General features: G+C 39.3%; 1 protein-coding gene across 4 annotated transcripts in view; it reads left to right on the top strand.

The window, feature by feature from the left end:
* TAOK3 (TAO kinase 3) overlaps window positions 1-21,054 on the top strand; it is a 189,323-nt gene that overhangs the window by 152,610 nt on the left and 15,659 nt on the right. For all 4 annotated transcript variants that reach the window (XM_024120620.3, XM_055080251.1, XM_028479927.2 and 1 more), the window contains 4 exons: window positions 3,571-3,705; window positions 12,293-12,529; window positions 14,473-14,601; window positions 18,251-18,454. In XM_024120620.3, the coding sequence (XP_023976388.1) occupies window positions 3,571-3,705; window positions 12,293-12,529; window positions 14,473-14,601; window positions 18,251-18,454 (705 nt within the window). The remainder of the gene's footprint in view (window positions 1-3,570; window positions 3,706-12,292; window positions 12,530-14,472; window positions 14,602-18,250; window positions 18,455-21,054) is intronic.

Raw genomic sequence — 21,054 nt, 5'->3', positions numbered from 1 at the left:
AAACTCTGAACAAGTGACCACACCATGAATCCTCATTTCGGAAGCATAAATAGTCAGACATTTAGGGAAAAACTTCTAAATAAAAGTAAAGCCCTTTGTTCAGGGAATAATAGTAAAGTTTTTAATCTGAACAAGTTTTACTTTTTTTAAAGAAAGGACATTATAAATTTACCAGGTTAACACAGACTTACTTAAAACTGGTCCCCAATTCATATTGGTATTTCAAAGAGCTATTTTGTTCGTTCCTGGATGAGAGTGTTTTAAGAATAAATTATAAACAAGTCATATATTTTGTCTTGGTAAGGTAGAACATGATATTTGTTCTTAAACTTCTGAAATCATTCTTCAACATCAAAGAAGATGTTGGTCCTCTCATCAACATTTGTAAATCATATGCAGCGGTGCTTAACTGCGTAAAATAGCAAATTCACCCTTTCCAGTATTGATCTTAAAATGTGTTCAGGTCAGAAACTCTGGGAGGCAAGTATAGTCATTTTCAAAGGGGCTGCTACTCGAAGGGGTGATGTAACCCACAGACCACATACCCAGTAAAGCTGATAGTTTAATTTGTTCTTACTTGCTTCTCAAGTCACATTGCCCTCATTTTAAAATTGCTTCATTATTTAAGTTGTCTGCAGAGTTTTGAACTTGTTTTAAGCAATGGTGTTGAATATTTTAAAATTTATTTCCCTATGCACTTGGATATCCACTGTTAGACTAAAATATTGCCTCATCCTGTGGTCTCTTGTATAATATTTGGAGACTTAGTGTTGGTGATCTCTGTTATGAAGCTAGTACAAAAACTAAGAATTCTTTTATAAAATTTTTTTAAAATTTTAAGGGAGGGGGCTTCCCTGGTGGCGCAGTGGTTGCGTGTCTGCCTGCCGATGCAGGGGAACCGGGTTCGCGCTCCGGTCTGGGAGGATCCCACATGCCGCGGAGCGGCTGGGCCCGTGAGCCATGGCCGCTGAGCCTGCGCGTCCGGAGCCTGTGCTCCGCAACGGGAGAGGCCACAACAGAGGGAGGCCCGCATACCACAAAAAAAAAAAAAAAATTTTAAGGGAGATGCAAGGGATTATACTTTTAGCGTTAGCATTGTTTATTATATTTAAAGTAGATTAAAATTTTTGACCTCTTCTCTCAGACTAACTTCTAAAATAGCATTATTTTTTAAATATACCTTAGTGGGTTATTTAATTAGCTACGTGTCAACTAAAATCACTATGGTCTCAAGTTTTAATTTTTCCAGTGTATTCCAATACCCTTGAGTTTAAAAACTTAGCAAATATGATGTGACTTTTAATTTGATAAGCAGGGTCCTAACCTACAAGTGTTAGTTTTTATCTGAGAGAAAACAACTAATATTAAAGTTATACATATTTGCATATGAATGTGTTTTGTTTTATTCTGTTATGTGAATAGTGTGGATTCCACAGGTTAACTTTGTAAATCAAGTTATCAAAATTTGAAATTTAGCTGCTGCCACAGCATTGAAGAGCTCCCTCTCAGTAAGTACACTTAATGTTAGCTAACTAATACCAAAACTCTGACCTGTAAAACCACAGGCCTCTACATAGCCTATCTCTTCTGATTGCTAGCATTTAGAAGCATCTTGCTTTTCTGGGATTATAATATTAAGTAAGAGCAATTTTGGAGTAATGTAATGTAATAATTAATATCCCGCAGTATGAATGGTAGTAGATCCCAGAGCCTTCCTCTCTAGAACCTTAAACCTAGATGCATAAATCCCACACCTAATCTCTCTTTGCCTGCTGAAATAAGAATTTAGATTTCCCAGGAAATAACGTAGAAAATTTTAAATTGACCTATCAAGTATTTTTTTATAAATTTCAAAAATGTGGGTTGAGATGCATTTTTAATCTATAGCACTATCTAATAGAACTTTCTGCAGTGATAAAAATTATCTGTATCTGCACTGTTCACTGTGGTAGCCATAGTTAGTGGCTAGCTTGAAACACAGCTGGTGTGACTTAGAAACTGAATTTTACATTTTATTTAATTAAAACATCCATGTGGCTAAAGGGTATCTTACTGGACAGCACAGCGGTAGACTATCCCTTGAATTTGATATATATGCCTTCAATGGCGTTAAAGGTCCCTTCATTATTTGAAAGCAAAATAGACCACAATACAGTAAATTTTTTAAAAAAATCTCTAAATATAGTCGTAATGGTAAATACCTTCCCAACATTCTGAAGCATTCTAATTTTATAAAAGGGAAAAGAAAATCAATCCAATGATGAATTTAATCATGGGTCTTCTCGTTTACATAGAAACCTGGATGTAAAATTTAATTTTCCTTAAGGAGTTTATGTGTTTTGACTTTTCATCATTTTACACTGTAAAATAAAATTTTGTACTTTTTAAACCTCTTTAATTTTGTTTACTGATGAAGAAAAGAGCAATTATAAAAAATTTCAAATAGTCATGGACAAAATGCAAAATTGACTTCTCACAATGGTTTCTCCTAAAACCCTAGGGCAGTAAGAGAATTAATTTCTCCTTCCCCGTGCTGAACATGTACTATTTGAAAATCCCCCATGGTTGTACATGTTTCTGAGCTATTACTTATTACAGTATCTTTTTTTCTGAAAGGTTAGTGCTACTTACTGACTAGCCACTCCATCTTTTATCGAGCAAAGCATTGCGCTTTGAAAGCATTTACCCCTTTAAAAGTCATTTCAATTGCATTTAAGAAACATCCATTATTATCTTTCCAAGGAATGTTATTTTTCACTGGGCGTTACAATAAGATTAATCATCTTTGCCTGTCAAGACGCCCAGACCTGATTAAATCAGTCAAGGACATTAAATTCCAGCTTAACTCACTCTGGTGACCATACCGACACTGAGTTGAGGAAGAATTTGTGAAAGTATCATTTTGTTAAAATTGTATGCCTGTCTCTTTAAATCTAAAAAAAAAAATCCTTTCAGAAGCTGTAGAGAGAAGGTGCTAGAACTGTGTACGATCATGACTGGAAAGCAGGATCCCTCAGTGACTGCCGAATCTTCCCAGCACAAGATAGAGAGGCAGTCCAGCACAAGCCTACACTGGTTCTAGGCAGAACGATGATCCTACCGAACAGATCTCAAATAAAATTAAATTGAGAAAGCAGATCTTTCAAGGGAATGAGGCGGAGGCTCGCTTTTATGTTAAAAGCCACCAGCATCCTCCTTGCTAGACATGGACATGACATTTTTAAAGGAATTATTTGGTTACAGCGTTTTAAGCAAACTGTTCTAAGGAGTCTGTACATTGCCTTGTTTTTTCTATTCTTTTTTTCTTTTGCATATATGTAATTCTGGAGGTAAAGAAAAAGCCTGCCAGGGATTCAGAAGGCATCCCACTAGCGATCAGCTGACATTCCTAACTGAAGGCTGCAATGTGTTGCTTATTCATTTTGTACCGTGGGAGCTGCGGGGACTAGCAGAGAGCTAAACTATGCATTTCAAACAGCAGTGCTTGTGCAGAAAGAGGGGTGAGAGAGAGGCAGCCGGCGAGGAAAGAGCACAGCTGGACTTTCTCCTTGTTTTTATCCATTTCTGCAGGATCATGTATTCATAAGGGATGAGGCGGGCCACGGCGATCCCAGGCCTGAGCCGCGGCCTACCCAGTCAGTTCAGAGCCAGGCCCTCCACTACCGGAACAGAGAGCGCTTTGCCACGATCAAATCAGCATCTTTGGTAAGCAAACACCCCTCTACCCACCTTCCTTTCCTTCCCCTCCTCCCCATCTGGCAGCCTCTCGCCCTCCCTGAGCCTCTCTCGGCTTCATGGATGGGAGGAAAGGAGTCAAGAATGTTTTCTCCCTCCTAATAATTTTATTCATTTTAGAAAAAAATCTGTTGGCATAGCAACCTGATCGCAGATATTTTAGCATTGTCTACGGCATGGAAAAAGAAACCCTTTGTGTGTGTGTGTGTGTGTGTGTGTGTGTGCAAAATAAAAGGCCTTTGAGATGAAGTTGCTAATCTGTCCAGTTTTGTAGAAGCTATTTGTCTTTTCATTGAAATAATAATGCTAAAAAAATATTTTCAAGGTATTTGATGTGTGTGTGTGTGCAGAGCACTATGATTCTTTTTGTATAGATACCTGTGTGTCTGTAATGTGTACACACACATCAAAAGATAAAACACAATTTTTTAAAAATATATGGTTGCTGGCTAATGTATATAATTGTAGGAGATAAGGTACTTGCTTCCCAGGGATGGATTGCTGTTTCGTCTGGTTCATTCAGTTATTTATTGCAACAATGGTAGTGGCTGCACTTCCCCGTTTAACCCCTGAAGAATTTCCTGGCACCGATAAAGCAAGAAGGGCTTTGTAGGAGATGGTAGGGATGGTTGTGGAAGAAAAGATACTGTAGGATCCTTCAGCATTTTTACTATTGCAAATGTGATTGCTGGATGCCCTTGTAGTAGCAAAAGGGGTGTGTGCTGGAAGAGTTAGTTTTCATGCCTCCGCCCCTTGGCCCCCAACGCGTGCGCGTGCGCACTCTCTCACACACACACACACACACACACACACACACACACACACACACACACACACATCGTTTCATCCTTGGCACTCTAAACTCTCTTTAATCATTTGCTTCTGAATCTCACTTCTCAGCCAGAAAATTATTGAAATATTAGTTGTTTTGCTCAAATTGATGTTAGAGGTCACATGGGCAGGAAGAGTTAGTGTACACTGCCTGGCTATTACATTTAGAACCTATGATGACATCATCCAAGGCCGACCCAGAAATGATTATTTTTCTTGTCCTATTTTTAAAATCTGATTTCCACTTTTATTTCTCAAGTGTTTTAAAGGCTTCATTTATCTTTGGGATTGATAATGATTTATAATTTTTAAAAACCCAAATATAAGGAAAATGGAAGTTAAAGCACCTGCATATTGCTATGCCTGCTGCTGTCTAAAAGCAAGCAATTTAATTTAGACTGCTTACAAATAAGCCTGGCTTTAAGTTCCTTTGTATAGAAGTTTCTTGTATCCTCTTCAATGGACAATTTTTCATTTTAAATGCATGCCGTACTGTGTAATGGAGATCTTAAAATGTCCACTATGTATTTGCTTATGATTATTAAGCACCTACAAAGCATGCTTTTGAGTCTAAATAAAGCATCATGAAATTATTGAATAATAAATACCTTCATACCATGATATCTGACAAAAGAAGAAATATGGTGTGTTTAGAATATGACTACTTACCACTGACTCTTGTGAGACTTGTACCTTTATCCAGACCTGTGCATGTTGAAATGAGAGGAGAAATGAACAGCCACTGAGATTTAGAGCACCATAAGCAGGTTTTGAATGTGAAGCAGACATTGTATGGGGTTTTCCCCCTCTGGGACAGGTTCTCTTCTTTTCTCACTTGCCACACCCTCATTCCCACATCATATATTCATGACCTCTCCTGCCGCCCAGGAAGATCACTACTGCCGCGCCAGAATGGTCTCACGCTCGCATTTGTGAACTCACCCAGGCTCCTCTGTGTGTATATCAGCCATCACAGTCTCCCTCTCTGTGAATGATGAAAGCTGCTTCCCTACTAGGCTGTCTCAGGGCCATGGGCAAAGTCCTCAGGTACCCCTCTGAGTCCTACAGGCTTCGTGGTGCCCATCCAGAGGACAGCTGGGATCAGCCTTTCTGAGGGACTTTTGATTTGCTAAAAGGCCCCTGCACCTATATTAAGTTAAAAACAGAGTGGCTGATAGGCTGTTGCTGTAGCCACAAAATAAGGTGGTTTTATGTGTAAAATCTTCTCCAAATGTGATGCTTTGGGAGTCACAGTGGGATTGATGCAAGTTTATCAGCATTCAGTGGTATTTGTATTTAACAGTTTTTAGGGAGAAAAAAATTAATGAAAGGGAAAAGTGGTATGGTTTTGAGTGGTTCCATGTCCCATTTTGGACGGTCTAACTGTTGGTTAAGATTAACAGTTGTGTATATTTTAATATATATTACTGAGTACTACAGTTCTACTACCCATCATATTATTTGTTTTAAAGGCTAATTCCAATAGGAATATATAAATCAGGACACTGGAACATCAAAAAGAAGTATCTAATTTTTAAAAACTTATCTCAACCCTTATTGTTTTCCGTGGACCTCTGCTCAGATGATAAAGTCTAAAATTACTTAAAATGACATAAAAGTAAGAACAAGATCATGGAAAAATGAAAGTCCAGGGCACTGAATAATCAAGTCATTGTTGAAACCTCACTTCTTACAGTTAGTAGCAATACAATATTGATTTATTTATTTTGGTTTTACTGTTTCTTTATAACCTACTAGCAGAAGTGCTAACAAACCATAGAGTGATCCAAAAGTCAACAGCAAAAAGAAAAATAATTTAGAAATTAGTTTTTCAATTACTAGATAGTAAGTGATACATGTATATTTTAAAGAGACTTGCGAACTGACAAAAAAAATTGCAATTCCTCAAATTTTTTATATCAGCCTACCTCTTCTACATAAACCTAAAAGAAGCCTAGCTCTGTGGTTTTTCCACTTATCATTTCTTTCTACATTGTGCTTTTGAATGGAGCTATTGACAAATATATTAAGCCAATGGGCTACAGGCTTTTACTGCTGATGTTTTTATTATTTTGGCACCTTAAAACTGAGATTTTTTATGTTATTATGCACTGTTGCACAATTACATTTGTAACAAAGGACCTTCATACCAGAGGAAACCCTGAGGAAACTTTAGAATTTTATATATATGTGTGTGTGTGTGTGTGTATATATATATACATGTATATTATAATAATTTAAGGGCAGAGATTATTGACCTTATTTGGAAAAATTAGGGAAAGGAAGGGCATTTCATGGAATCTCTTTTACTTTATTCTTTCTTTTTCTTCTTCTGTTTGACAGTTCACATTGGGCTGATATGTTATATGAGGAAAGGAGTTGTTTATATAGTTCTTTGGAATTACTACTCATCTGACTTCTTGGGCTTTTGAGATGTGCCTTCCTTGAGTTTTTGTTGTTGGTGAATGGAGATCCTAACATTTTAATTAGATTAGTGACCCATGGGAGTGTTTTCAGCTATTGTTACATCTGATGTCATTTCCTAAAATTTCATAGTGTCCTGGGTCACTGGCACTTCCCATAGTAGATGTTACTGTAGAGAGCACCAAGGCCATATCTATAAGACAGTTCAACTTCTGGCCTTATAAAGGAATTCTCACTAGAATGCAGTGGTCTTACTACACGTGTGAATTTATGTTAGAATGCACATTAGGGAGAGGGGCATGAAACTCTTAATTTCTAATACCAAGAAATCATGTAAGAGAAAATTATTATTGTTCTATCCATTCAAATATAGATTCTTTGGCTTTACCAGATTCAATAGAAAAGCTCATATAAAAATGGAATCTTCACTTGCTTTTTAAAAATGTAACATAATCATTGAGCTAATTGTGAAATTGTATACCTAAATGAGTCTGATAGACAAGCATAAAAATATTAGAGCCTCAGCAGTAAATGCTACTGTTTCACCTCTCCTGTGCCCTGCTGTTCTGTTTCTAAATGCTTGAAAATGTGTTCTCTCCCTGAATAGTGTACCAGAGGCTGCTTAATCAGAATATTGCATATCTCCTCTTTCCTTATTCTTGGCTTTTTAATCTCACTAAGATCATTGCTGATACTATTTTTTACTTGTGCTACTGCCCAACCCACACGACCAAAGTCTCTCAATAAACGTGTTGAATGAATGAATGAATGACGTCTCTTCCAGTCCTGTTAACACAGGAGAATTTGGATTTATAAGTGTGCATTTCAGAGTTGCTCATTTCAGTTTTTCTGTGTAAGGCAGAATTGCCTGGATCAGTCATTACTTTTATTATGAATTTAAAACATTTTTTCCCTAAGAGTGGAATGTCAGATTTCTAATGCCAAAATGTGACTCATTGTATTCTTTTTAAGAACTTGCTATAAATTTTATTTGTTCTAAGTGCTGAGGTAGCCAGTTTTATCATATGCATTATTTTGTTTCTTACACATAACTAATCTTATAAGTTGACTTTGATCTGTTAAGAGGGTAACATTATCAGCCACCCTTCTCCTCTTGTCTTCAGTAAGTTGCTTATTAGCCTTCTAGCGCAGTGTTCTGTACTTGGTAGGCATACAGTACACTTTAGATGAAGTGGTTTGTTTTAGGGCCAAATTTTGCTGGAATTAAGTAAGGTAGAATGCAATGGATGTAGAAACTTTCTGAAAAAAGTTCAGCCTTCCTTTATGGTTCTTTATTTTTATATATTATTCCAGGTATATGAAATAGTTAATTCAGAGTCTGAAATTATATATACTTGTAATCCACAACCTGGATATAAGTACAGTTTTATTGTTAAACTGGCCTTTCTCTTGGATCCACTTCTGGTCTATGTCCCCATCACCAGAAATGCTTAGTTGAGGGGGGACAGGAACCTATTACTCTTAGCTTGGCAGAAGAAGGAAACCAACCCATATCGAACATCTCCTATGTGTCAGACACCTTGCTAGGCACAAGTGTCATCTCATCATAGCAATAGCTCCTCTTCAAGATTTTGAGAGACTTCAAGAAGTTATATGTAATTTGCCCAAGATCAGTTATATAGTGAGGGATGGAATGAGATTTGTCTCCTAGCAACCTACTAAGTGTGGCAAGATGATGCTGCCCATTTTTCGTTGATCACATTTTTGAGACTACCATTGTAAAAGCCAGTCGCTACATTTCTATAATTTCCTCAAATTTTTAGTTATTCAGTTTGTAATTTAGACTTAACTCTCTCCAGCACTCACTTTTTTGGGTGTTGGATTTCCTCTGTTACTTTTTAACAGAAAGCTTCATTTCTTTTCTGCCTTGGTGATGTGAATTTCCTTAGGCAATTCAAGAGCCTAGGACCTTAGTTCAAATCCCAGGCTTTATAAAAATTAAAGAGGTAAATTACATGTGAAAGCACATTGTGTAAACCATAAAGCATGATTAAAATCATGAGCTATTTTTAATTCTGTTGACCGAATAGCATATTCATAAGACATGAAGTATAAACTTAAAACACACATGGTATACATAACTGTATAATAGTATATTTTTATATATTTCATGTTAGACTTCATGAACAAACTGTTGTTATCCTTTTGTTTAAATTCATCTATCTAGCTTGAGCATGGAATTCTAAAACTCAGTATCTCTAAATGTACTTAAAAAGGCAATTACTTTGAAACTTAGAAATTATAGTTGTAACAAATGAAAGGTGATATGTTACGAGTTTAAGAAAGTGATTATCCAAATTATGGGAAGCATTCTCATTTACAAGCAAAATGTCTCTCCTGGCATTCAGTGCTGTACAATGATAGCATGGTGAGCTTGTAATTTGTCTCTGCCACATGCTTGTATGATCTGATATGCGGTAGGACCACCCTCTTCACAGGGACTCACCCACCAATTAGGATAGAAAATGTTCTTGACACAAGTCATTTCCATTTTATCTTGGGGCTGCCTGGTTTAAGGAAATGGCCATCCTGAGAATATTTTATCGACCACAAGCCAGTCAAACATTCTGCTGGCAAGTTTTAAATGTGTCATGATGGCTGTAGAGTGTGCCATGCCTCAGCTTGGGAATCTGATTAAAGAAGGGATGCTCAAATAAGAAAAAATAAGTTTATGGGTAAAACACGGCTCAAACCCATTACCCAAGAACAGACACTTTACTGCCATATTTGTCTGAAAAAGAAGTGAATGCAGGGCTTCCCTGGTGGCGCAGTGGTTGCGCGTCCGCCTGCCGATGCAGGGGAACCGGGTTCGCGCCCCGGTCTGGGAGGATCCCACGTGCCGCGGAGCGGCTGGGCCCGTGAGCCATGGCCGCTGGACCTGCGCGTTCGGAGCCTGTGGTCCGCAACGGGAGAGGCCACAGCAGAGGGAGGCCCGCATACCACAAAAAAAAAAAAAAAAAAAAGAAGTGAATGCAAAAAGGACTAAATGGTATCCTTTCTGTGATTGGAATTTTTTTTCCCTATAATTGAACTTCAGAAAGCCACAAGTATGAGAAAATGAAACACATGCATTGTTTCAAACTACTTCCTCCTTTTATCATGAAATAAGTACTTTTAAAAAAACATGTTATAATGATGACAAAACATTATTATTTTCTTTAGAGTTTCAGGTGCCTCTTTGGTGGTGCTATCCCTTTTTTTTTTTCTTTATCTTGAAGTATCTTCTGTTCTTACTCCTCATCCTTAAAGAAGATTGTCCTTTAGAAAAGAGAAATGAATATAAGAAACCTAGTGTTAGGTTCAGCTGGAAAGATTTCAAAGTTCGGCTTATGTTTAATGGTATACTTTGATAATACTATCCAGTTACAGAATAGTACTCTCTTGATAGTAAGGACTCAGTCTAGTATGCAGGGATACCTTCTAAAAAGAGCAAAGAAACAAACTGTTCTTTGTACAAAATGCACTTTGACCCACAAACTGAAAATAGTAGAAAGAATTAATAGCAGCATGAAAATTTCCAGTAAAACTTGTTTGAGGGTTAGGTTGGGGAGAAGTGTCTTATAGTAGTAGATCAGAGTGACTGAATTACTTAGTGTAAAACAAAACTAAAGTGATAATTGTGTAATTAAGGTTTTCTACTAAAATAGGGATGATTAGAAGGAAGTGAACAGGACAATAATGAGGGGTCGTAAATTAAAGAAAGGACTGGAAAATCAGAAAAGGTTTAATAGAAAGAAACAAGAGATGCCAAAATTTACATTTGCTTCAGTTTGTTGGATATTCGCTTGAGAATGGGTTAAGGAAAGATTACTAAGATAAGTAACCATCCAAAAATCATAGACATCTTTTCTCCTCTTTAGGAGACCACTGAGTGTATATAATCTGTTAATATCGCTTTTGTGGGGAAGGGGAGGAAGGAGACAGATGATTTAAAAGGAGAGAGCTCGCTCTCACTCTCACTCCGTTCATGTTAAGAATCGGAAATAAATCTTGTTCAAACTATTTTAAAGGATATTCAAGATTCCTATGACTGTTAGAGACATGATCTTTAAAAAGAAACAAATAAGCAATATGCTGTAGTGCAGCGCTTCCCAACCAGAGGGATTTTGCCCACCAGGCGACACTTGGCAATTTCTACAGACATTTTTTGGTTTTTTAGACTTTTAATTAATTAATTAATTTATTTATTTTTGGCTGTGTTGGGTCTTTGTTTCTGTGTGAGGGCTTTCTCTGGCTGTGGTGAGTGGGGGCCGCTCGTCATCGCGGTGTGCAGGCCTCTCACTGTCGTGGCCTCCCTTGTTGCGGAGCACAGGCTCCAGACGCGCAGGCTCAGTAGTTGTGGCTCACGGGCCTAGTTGCTCTGCAGCATGTGGGATCTTCCCAGACCAGGGCTTGAACCCGTGTCCCCTGCATTGGTAGGCAGATTCTCAACCACTGTGCCACCAGGGAAGCCTGACATTTTTAATATTGTCTTGACTTGGGACGTGCTACTGGCATCTGGTGGGTAGGCCAGGGATGCTGCTAAACATCGTACAATGCACAAGATAGCCTCTCGAAACCAAGAATTATCTGGCTATTGTCAGTAGTGCCAAGGTTGACAAATCCTGGTGTAGTGGAAATAGCATGGCTCTGGAATCAGACAGAAATGGGTCTGCCTCCTAGCTCTAATCCTTATTAGCTATGTGACCTTCAGGATATACGTTATGATATATCAAAAATGTGTAGGGCTTCCCTGGTGGCACAGTGGTTGAGAGTCCGCCTGCCGATGCAGGGGACACGGGTTCGTGCCCCGGTCCGGGAGGATCCCACGTGCCGTGGAGTGGCTAGGCCCGTGAGCCATGGCCGCTGAGCCTGCGCATCCGGAGCCTGTGCTCCGCAACGGGAGAGGCCACAATAGTGAGAGGCCCGCGTACCGCAAAAAAAAAAAAAAACACAAAAAAAAAACAAAAAAAAAAACAACTATAAAAATGTGTAAATATATTTTGGTTGAATGAATATATTAATTCCCTTAAGTCTCAGTTTCTTCATCTATAAAACGGTGGTGTTAACACCTACCTTATGAGTGAATAGAATGAATAAGTGAATGAGATGGTTTGTAAGATTAGAGATAATATAAAGAGCACCCAACTCAGTGCCTGGTACATGTGAGTGTTCAGGAAATGGTAATTAAATTGATAGTGACAGTGAGAAATAAAATTATGCCAGCGGGTCCTTCTGCTTCGCCTGAAAGTTTCTCTTCCACGAATCTGGTTACCTGAGTTCTGTCCCCAACCCAAATCAGGTTACACGACAGATCCATGAGCATGAGCAGGAGAACGAGTTGCGGGAACAGATGTCAGGTTATAAGCGGATGCGGCGCCAGCACCAGAAGCAGCTGATCGCCCTGGAGAATAAGCTGAAGGCTGAGATGGACGAGCACCGCCTCAAGCTACAGAAGGAGGTGGAGACACATGCCAACAACTCGTCCATCGAGCTGGAGAAGCTGGCCAAGAAGCAAGTGGCTATCATAGAAAAGGAGGTCAGTATACGCACACATGCCCTCCTGCCACAGCCAAGCCAAGCCTGTTCCAGTCCGCAGCATCCTGCAAGCTGGAGGCGGGAGTGGTGTGCTTTTGGGGGGTGGAGGGACAGTACTGCTTTGGGGAAGGGGGTCCAGGCTTTATGGGGCTACTTAAACTTGTCATTAAAAGTTAAAAGAGTAACTGAAAGTATATATTGCATTCTTGTCCATTCAGATATATTCTGAGCATGAGTCCCCTGATGGGGGTGTGATACACATAAAAAGAACCAAAGTGCTTCTATCCTATGGAAACTTGCACCACTCAGGTCTGTTACTGTGCCTGCCTCACTCACAGTCCTCTTCAAAAAAAAACTGCTCTACAAATAGTCCCTTTTAGTGGCGATAATCCCTGCCTACAGCTGATTGGACTAGGGATGGGCACCTGACCAATGGCAGCAAGTAATTGATTTGGCTACTGCTTGGGTCTTCTAGGGACCATCTTTCTTCCCCATCCAGGTTCTAAACTAATTTTAAAAACAGACAAGAAGGTAATGCAGATTGAGTCAAAATATCACTTTATTACTGATAAATATTAGATAGGAGAAGTGATTTATATCTGAATGGAAACAGGCCTAATAATACCGAACAAAATTAAACAAACACACTTGCCCACCTAGGCACTGGCAGTGCTAAACCAGTCGCCTTCCCCATCCCCACCCCCGATGAGACTTACATAGTATGGAAAAGCAGGGGTGAATTTGTGCTCCCTGGGGATGGAGTGGCTGGGGGACAGGGTGCCAGGAGTGTTTCAGTAATTACGCTCTCTCTCTACATGGAAGGAAACATCAGAATTGTAGAAGCATTCCCCCAAACAGCCATCAATCTATGAGGCAGTCTGGCATGAAAACCTCTGCCCAAACAGGGGCGATGTTGATTAAATAAACCAGTCAGAGTCTTACTTGGGAATTTGATTTGGTAAATATGTGGAAAGAATTGTTCGTAATGGAAAAGTTGTTGATAATAGAAGCTAAAGGTGAAAAGATCCATAGAAAGAACCATAAAGCATACTTCTCTCTATATTCCCTAAGTATCTTATCGTACATATGTGCTTCGTCTAGATGGTTCCCTGAAACTTAGATTTGGTCGCTTTCTTTTGATTGGGTTATCTTTTGTTTGGTCTGTTTTCTATCCATTTAGGAGCCCCAAAAATGTCCTGATATCCAACTATTGTGGATTATAGCAGATGCCTCAGAAAGTAAAATGTCATTAACTTTGCCTATTATACTAAAGATGACCCCATTCAAAAATCTGATAGTTGAAATAACCAATTAGAGAGTTAAATTCTTGGAAAAAAACTGGCCAGTCATTGTTATTTATCCATTTTTATAATTTAACCCTTAGGCCACCAACAATATGATAATAATCTTTTATTATAATCCTTAGTTCACCTTTCATACCATGTATTTTGTATGTGTTCAATAAAACATGTTTATGGTTTACCTTCATGTCTTTCCCATAATTGGGAATATATTTTTCACTGGTAAAAATTTCAATTTTTTTTTCTTGTCTGTTTAAGATACAGGAGAATCAAAACAGGCATTTACTTATCTGTGTTTTTTGTTTTGTTTTTTTTTTTTTTTTTTTGTGGTACGCGGGCCTCTCACTGCTGTGGCCTCTCCCGTTGCGGAGCACAGGCTCCGGACGCGCAGGCTCAGCGGCCATGGCTCACGGGCCCAGCCGCTCCGCGGCATGTGGGATCCTCCCAGACCGGGGCGCGAACCCGGTTCCCCTGCATCGGCAGGCGGACGCGCAACCACTGCGCCACCAGGGAAGCCCTTTATCTGTGTTTTAACTGTTTGTTCAAAAATACTTTTGGACTCTTTTAATGCATTCAAGAATATAGACAGCTGAATTCTGTGTGAAGAACAATTCATCCTATATTACATTTGTTATTTTATCAGGCAAAGGTAGCTGCAGCAGATGAGAAGAAGTTCCAGCAACAGATCTTGGCCCAGCAGAAGAAAGACTTGACAACTTTCTTAGAAAGTCAGAAGAAGCAATATAAGATTTGTAAGGAAAAAATAAAAGAGGTAAGAATACTGATATTTTGTAATCATCAAGTTGCCATTAGAATGGCTGGAACTCAAAATTGATTCGTCTTACATTGTGATCAATAGTGTAACCCATTGATTCTCTACCTTTCCAGTAGAATCACCTGAAGTGGTTATTAAAACAGATTGCTAACCCACCACTAAATTTTCTAATTCAATGGATCTGGGGTGAAGTTTGAAATGTGCATTTCTAACCAGTTCCCACGTGATGCTGATGGTGCTGATCCACGCACCACACTTCAGGAACCATTGGCCTAACTCTAAACCATTCTTGCCTACTTCTGGTTTGTTCTGCGCACTTCAGCCAGGGGTCTTTTCAAACCATGAGTCTCATCATATCACTTCATGATTTTAATATTCATTGGCTTCCCATTGCTCTTAGGATAGATCAAAATACTAGAAGTGCATATGTGGTCAGCTACCCACCCGCCTCCCCTCCACTCTCATCTCGCACCAACGTTCCCCCCACCTGCTTACCCCGCCCCTGACTTAGTGCTGCTTCTGCCACTGTGGTCGCTTTTGGCTCCTCAAACGCGTCAAGCTCTGACCTTCTCCAAGGTCTTTGCTCTCACTCTTCCTTCTACCAGGGTTCTCTCCCCACCCCCACTTCCAGTCCCTTCCCAGCCTCCTTGTAAGACTAAGGATTGCTTATTAGAACCATAACTTAAATTTCACTTCCCCAGGGAAGCCTTTCCTTGACTGCCTTGACCAAGACAGGTGCTTCTGGTTTTACAACACTAATTTTCAATCATATATATATATGATTGGAAAAACAAGATATATATATATATATATAGTTTTTTTTTTTAGTGATTATTTGAGCCATTTTTCCCTACTAGACAGTAAGCAGTAAGAGAAAAGACCATGTCTTTTTTTTTTTTTTTTTTTTTTGGCTCATGACTGTATCCCTGTGTCTGGTACATGTGAATATTTGATAAATGAGTGACTGATTCTTGAATGTTTGGTTGAAGACCTCTAGTGGACTTAGAGAGTCCCCTTGAGGAATTGCAGTTTGATCTGAAAGCTCAAATTTCTTCACTTCTCCTTTTACCAGTACTTACAGGTGAACTGCCTGCAGTTCCATAGACTTTCCTCCTCATGAGACTTAGGACTTCTTATTTGTGGACTAGTAGTGTATTTTAAGGTTTAATAGCATTCAGATGGGACATTGATTTAGTGTATGAAATCATTCATTTGAGCTCATATTCTAAGTTAACAATGTGGGACTTAGCAAGATTCCTCTCCAATTCTTTTTTAATTAGGAAGTGAAAGCAAGCGGGTTGGGGTGAGCCTCAGGATCTTTTGCCCTGCCCAAATGAATCACTGGTAATTGTTGGAACCAACAGAAATTTGCATCTGCCCCGCACTGCCAGAATGGAAAGAATCTCTGACACTGTAAGGTCTAGAAAACCAGGTTGTAGAGAGAAATAGCCAAACCAAGAAGATTCACATGCTCTCCATTTTCTTTTAGTTATTGTTTGATCTTGATTATTATATCATAATAGAAAGATGTTGCTGGATCACAGAGATAACCTTGATTTTTCAATAAGAAATTTTGGAATTTTCTCAACTGAAGATATTCTTATTTCTAACTCCATGTGTTCACTCATGCTCTGGAGGCCATACTTTATGGCTGCAGCCACTATTTTGAGCATTTGTACCACTAAGGTATTTGGAGATTTGCATGAACTCCATCTTTAGAAGGTTTTCCCACAGAACAGCATTCAAAAGTCCCCACTCTGTCCTCTGGAACAGGGCTATTTTTGGGTCACCATACTCAGATTTATGAGTTTGAGAGACCACAGGCCTAAATGTACAAGTCCTTCAACATGCTCATGGAGAAAAACAAGCCTACACCTAATTTAAGATCACCTCTATAAGCCTTTCTATGCAAAGCTAGTATTACTCCTTATGAAGTAAAGCTTAGTTCAGACTATTGAAAATGGCATGTATGTTTAGATATTGATATAAAAGGTATCGTCCTTGGGATGACAAAACAATATCCATTACCCCTGCTGTTGATAGATAACAGGGGTGTGGGCAATACAGAATGATGAGTGGTCCAGAAATAATTTATCCTTGATTTTGGAGTGAATTTTTATGATCGTATTTTGAATTTGGGTGTGCAACATAGTGGTTAATGCCAAACCTAGGATTGAAGTCACAGCATCAAGAGATGAGTCCGCCAGCCTTCCTGTGGTGATCCCAGCTTACTCCGTGCTGGAAACAGCTCTTGCTCTCGTTGATTCTTATATTTCACTTGAGATTTCACTGGAACAGGAAAGTTGAATGTTGATTTACAAAGACTTCTTGGCTAAGTGCAAAAACAATCTAAATAGTGTGTGATGGCCACATCACAAAACATCAAGTAAAATAGGTATTAGTAATTAAAGGAGATTTCAACTGAGTAGTTAACCAAGTATTACAGGTCCAGCTTGTGGGTGTGAACAGTATGAACAAAGAAGGGTGCCCTGTACTTTCTCTAAAAGTGGTCTTCTTACTTTCCCCATAGACTAACATCTTCTTAACTGTTCTGATTTATTGCTTTCTTCCCTTTACCCATATGGTCTGAAACAGTTATGAACTTTGTCCTTTTGAAAATACAGGTGGTGTATTTACCCTCTAATATCAAATAAAGAATGCTCATTCCTGAAATTCAAACTAGTGACATTTGCAGCATTACCTCCTGTCTGTGACATCTGCCTACTTCTCTCCATCTTGTCACCACCTCCTCTGTCTAAGCCCCGATCGTCTCTCGCCTGGACCTTTGCAATAGCTTCCTAGCTGTCTCCGTGGACGTGCTCCTGCCTCCTTCATCCTGTTCTCCACGTGGCAGCCAGAATCGTCTTTTTCGAATACGCCTCGTTATGACACCCACACACGTATATAAAATGCGTTTCCCCTGTGCTAAAACTCAGCGCCCTTGGCCTGGCCTGTAAGGTCCAGTAACGGTCCTGCCTGCATGTCCAGCCTCATCTCATGTCACGCTGCACCACCCACCCTGGCCTTCTGTCGGTTCCTTGATCGTACCATGTTTCCATTAACCCACCCGAAGGGTTTTTCTCAGGCTGTTTCCTCTGCCCAGAGTATTCTTCCCTCTCCTTTCTCGCTGGTTAATCCCTACAGATTTTTCAAATTTCAGCTTAGCTGTTACCAAGATCAAATATTTTTTATTCAGCATCCTTTGAACTAAGTACTTCAGCTGCACGGTAGTTATCACGGTAATCTTCAGTACGTTTCTGTGGTTCTTTGATTGATTTTTGATTCTAGACTGTAAAGCCCCATGGTGGCAGATACCACATTCTTTTGCTCACCGTTGTATCCTTGTGCCTTGCGCAGTGCCTGTTGCACGATAGGAACTCAATAAGTGTGTGTTGATTTAATGAGTGAACTCATAATTTCTGAGCATGAGAAGCCAAAGACGTGAAAACTAACAAGTCTCCCTCTCAATTGATAAGAAAAAAGGGAGGTGGGGGGAGTGTGTGTGCAACACCAAGCCTTTCTGACCTTACATTCTCAGTTGCTTTCAAAATAATTTAATCTGCATTGCAATGAGCTATTGTATTTCTTTTTGCCTGATGAGACTGGCATGTTTTTTGGGGTTTTGTTTTTGTCTGCTTTTGTAAAGGAGATGAATGAGGACCATAGCACACCCAAGAAAGAAAAGCAGGAGCGGATATCCAAGCATAAAGAGAACTTGCAGCACACACAGGCTGAAGAGGAAGCCCACCTTCTCACTCAGCAGAGACTGTACTACGATAAAAACTGTCGTTTCTTCAAGAGGAAGATAATGATCAAGCGGCACGAGGTGGAGCAGCAGAACATTCGGGAGGTATTTATTATGTTCATTAGCACTGCGTCATTGACCTAAAGCAGTAAGCTTTGTGAGGGTCATGACCGTGTCCATTTTGTCCATTCCTATATCCTTAAGCTGTACAGGCGCCAGTGCAGTCAGTGCCTGACACAAAGTAGATACACAAAAGTGCCAGGGAATGAATTTACCACTGATAAGAGAAAGCCCATTTATAGAACAAGGAATCATCAACCTTTTCCTAATAAATGTAATAGAATGTTCTTGAACACCTATTATAAGCCATAGCATGCAGTGGAGAATCAAAAGAAGTAGAATAGAGAATTTTTGCTTTTAGCTTGTTTGTCAAAGACTTGAGTTTTTGTGACTCTCCATGAAACACTTAAATAACATAATGGTGCTCTACAGTTATGTTAATTCATTCCGTCGTCCAGCACTTACGGAGTGCCTTCTTTGTGCCAGGCACGGTGCTAGAGATGCCAGGGCTATTGAGAAGCCATCCTCCCTGCCTTCAAGTAGCCCTAAGTCTAAGAGGGGAAACAGACATGTAACAGACTAATTACAATGTAATGTGTTAGGTTTAGTAATAGATATAAATAAACTCTCACAGGCATATAGTCATGAAAGGGCTTGGAGGATTCCGTGATTGATGGGGAGTTGAGTGTTCTGGGTGTGTGGAGTGGAGTGTCAGAACAGGAGTAGTGGGAAGCAGGATGGAGGGCCTTGATTGTTAAGGCAAGACTTTTAGATTTCTGCCTGAAGGCAGTTGCATGGGCATGAGAGGGTTTTAAGCAGAGGAATGACAATGAGAGTTCTTTGTTTTGAAGAATTATTGCCTCATTGTGAGGGTAGCCTAGAGTGGTGAGAAGTAAAGTACACTGAGGTCAGTTAGGATGCCCTTCCTCTAGTTCCACCTGGAAGAAGCAGTGAGGATAGAGATTAGATCTGAGTGCCATTTCGGAAGCAGAACTGACAGTAATTCAAACCAAATGCTGTGAGAATTTCAGAAGAAGGAGGAGTCAAAAATGAATTCAGAGTTTCTAATTTGGGAAATTGGACGAATATGATGTTATTCACTGAGATGAGGAATACAGAATGTGAATCGGTTGCAGATGCAAAGTTCAATCGGAAATCATTGTGACCTAGAGTAATCCGAGAAGCCCTCAAATGAGCTAGCACATTGGTAGAAACATCAAAGTTGGATAAATATCAAGTGTTAGCCTGCATGAGGGAAACAAGCCCTTCAGGCACATTTAATGGGAATGTGAATTGGTGTAAGCTTTTTGGAGAGCATTATTCAAATGGGAGGAAAAAAGGGTGGAGCAAACTAAAATTTATTGAACACATATAATCATGGGCCAGGCTCAGGCTCTATCTGTGTTATCTCATCTTATTGGAGAGAGAGAAACTAAACATTTTCAATCCAGGCAGTGAGTGATATGGCTAAGATTCTACTTTACAGAGATTAGCCCAGTTTGGTGGTGACGCACAGTTTGATTAGAGCGTGCATTGTCAATGGGGGCAATATTGCCCCCCCAGGGGGGCTGTTAAAAATTGGTTCTTGTGGGGGAGGGGGTCTTAGGTATTACAATGGCTTGTGCCCCTCTGAAGGGCCATAGTACATGAAAAGCTATACAGTGTATCTGTGGTGTTAACATTTCAGAGGTGAGGATGATCTGGGAAGGGGGAAGTCTAAAAAGGCTCCTGATGGGGACAGTAATAGGGGAAAAACAGGTTGAGAAATATCTATTAGAGGGAAGAAACTAGAAGCAAAGAGATCAGGTGGTAGGAATAGGGTATAGACAAAGATAGTGGTGGTAGTTGGCAAAAGAGAGATGGGTTTTAAGCATTTTGAAGTATAAAATAAACAGGGCTTGGCATACAATAGGATATGAGAGAAAAGATGAGGGTAGAATTAAAGTTATTTCTAGGGCTTAAGACTTGGGGAAATGTAGATTTGGGCAGAAACAGAGAAGCTTAGAGAGGGGTATTGATAAGAAACTGATTAATTCAGTACGACACGAGTTGAGTTTGTTAGAAGGCTAAAAAGTCCAAATCAGAAAGTCCAATAGCCAGTTGGAAACAAGGTATTTGGGATTCTTTTTCGTCTGGCAATTATTATTTTTATTCTAGTGTCATGTATTTGGAAGAAGTCCGAAGCTAAGGGGGCAATTAGTGCCAATAAAAGCTATAGAAGATAATTATTCCCAAAAATGATAGAAACTACATTCATAGCTTCATAAGTATCAGGTTCTAACCAATGGAGTGAAGAATAACTAACTATACCAAGGTTTATTTCTTAAGAGTCTAGATTTTTTTCTTTGTTTAGTCTTATTCCAGAGCTGCCTCAGTGAAAATGTTCAAAGGTATTTTTCTTCTATTTACAAAAGTAATAAAAGAACATTGAAAAAAGACAAATATAGAAAAATACTGAGTAGTGAAAAGTGCTTGATAATCCCATCCCACCCATTTTCTGCCCTGAGACAGTCACCATTAATTTGGCAGATATATTTCCAGATTTTTTCAGGTATGCAATGTATATACACGTACAGCTTATATATTATATATAACTTTAACTTTACAAAAATAAGATTACATTAGTACCAGTGGGTTTATTTGAT

Source organism: Physeter macrocephalus, chromosome 19 (assembly GCF_002837175.3).
Source record: "Physeter macrocephalus isolate SW-GA chromosome 19, ASM283717v5, whole genome shotgun sequence".
Taxonomy (NCBI): domain Eukaryota; kingdom Metazoa; phylum Chordata; class Mammalia; order Artiodactyla; family Physeteridae; genus Physeter; species Physeter macrocephalus.
The sequence above is the reverse complement of the archived record's forward strand: the minus strand, read 5'-3'. Positions and strand labels throughout refer to the sequence as shown.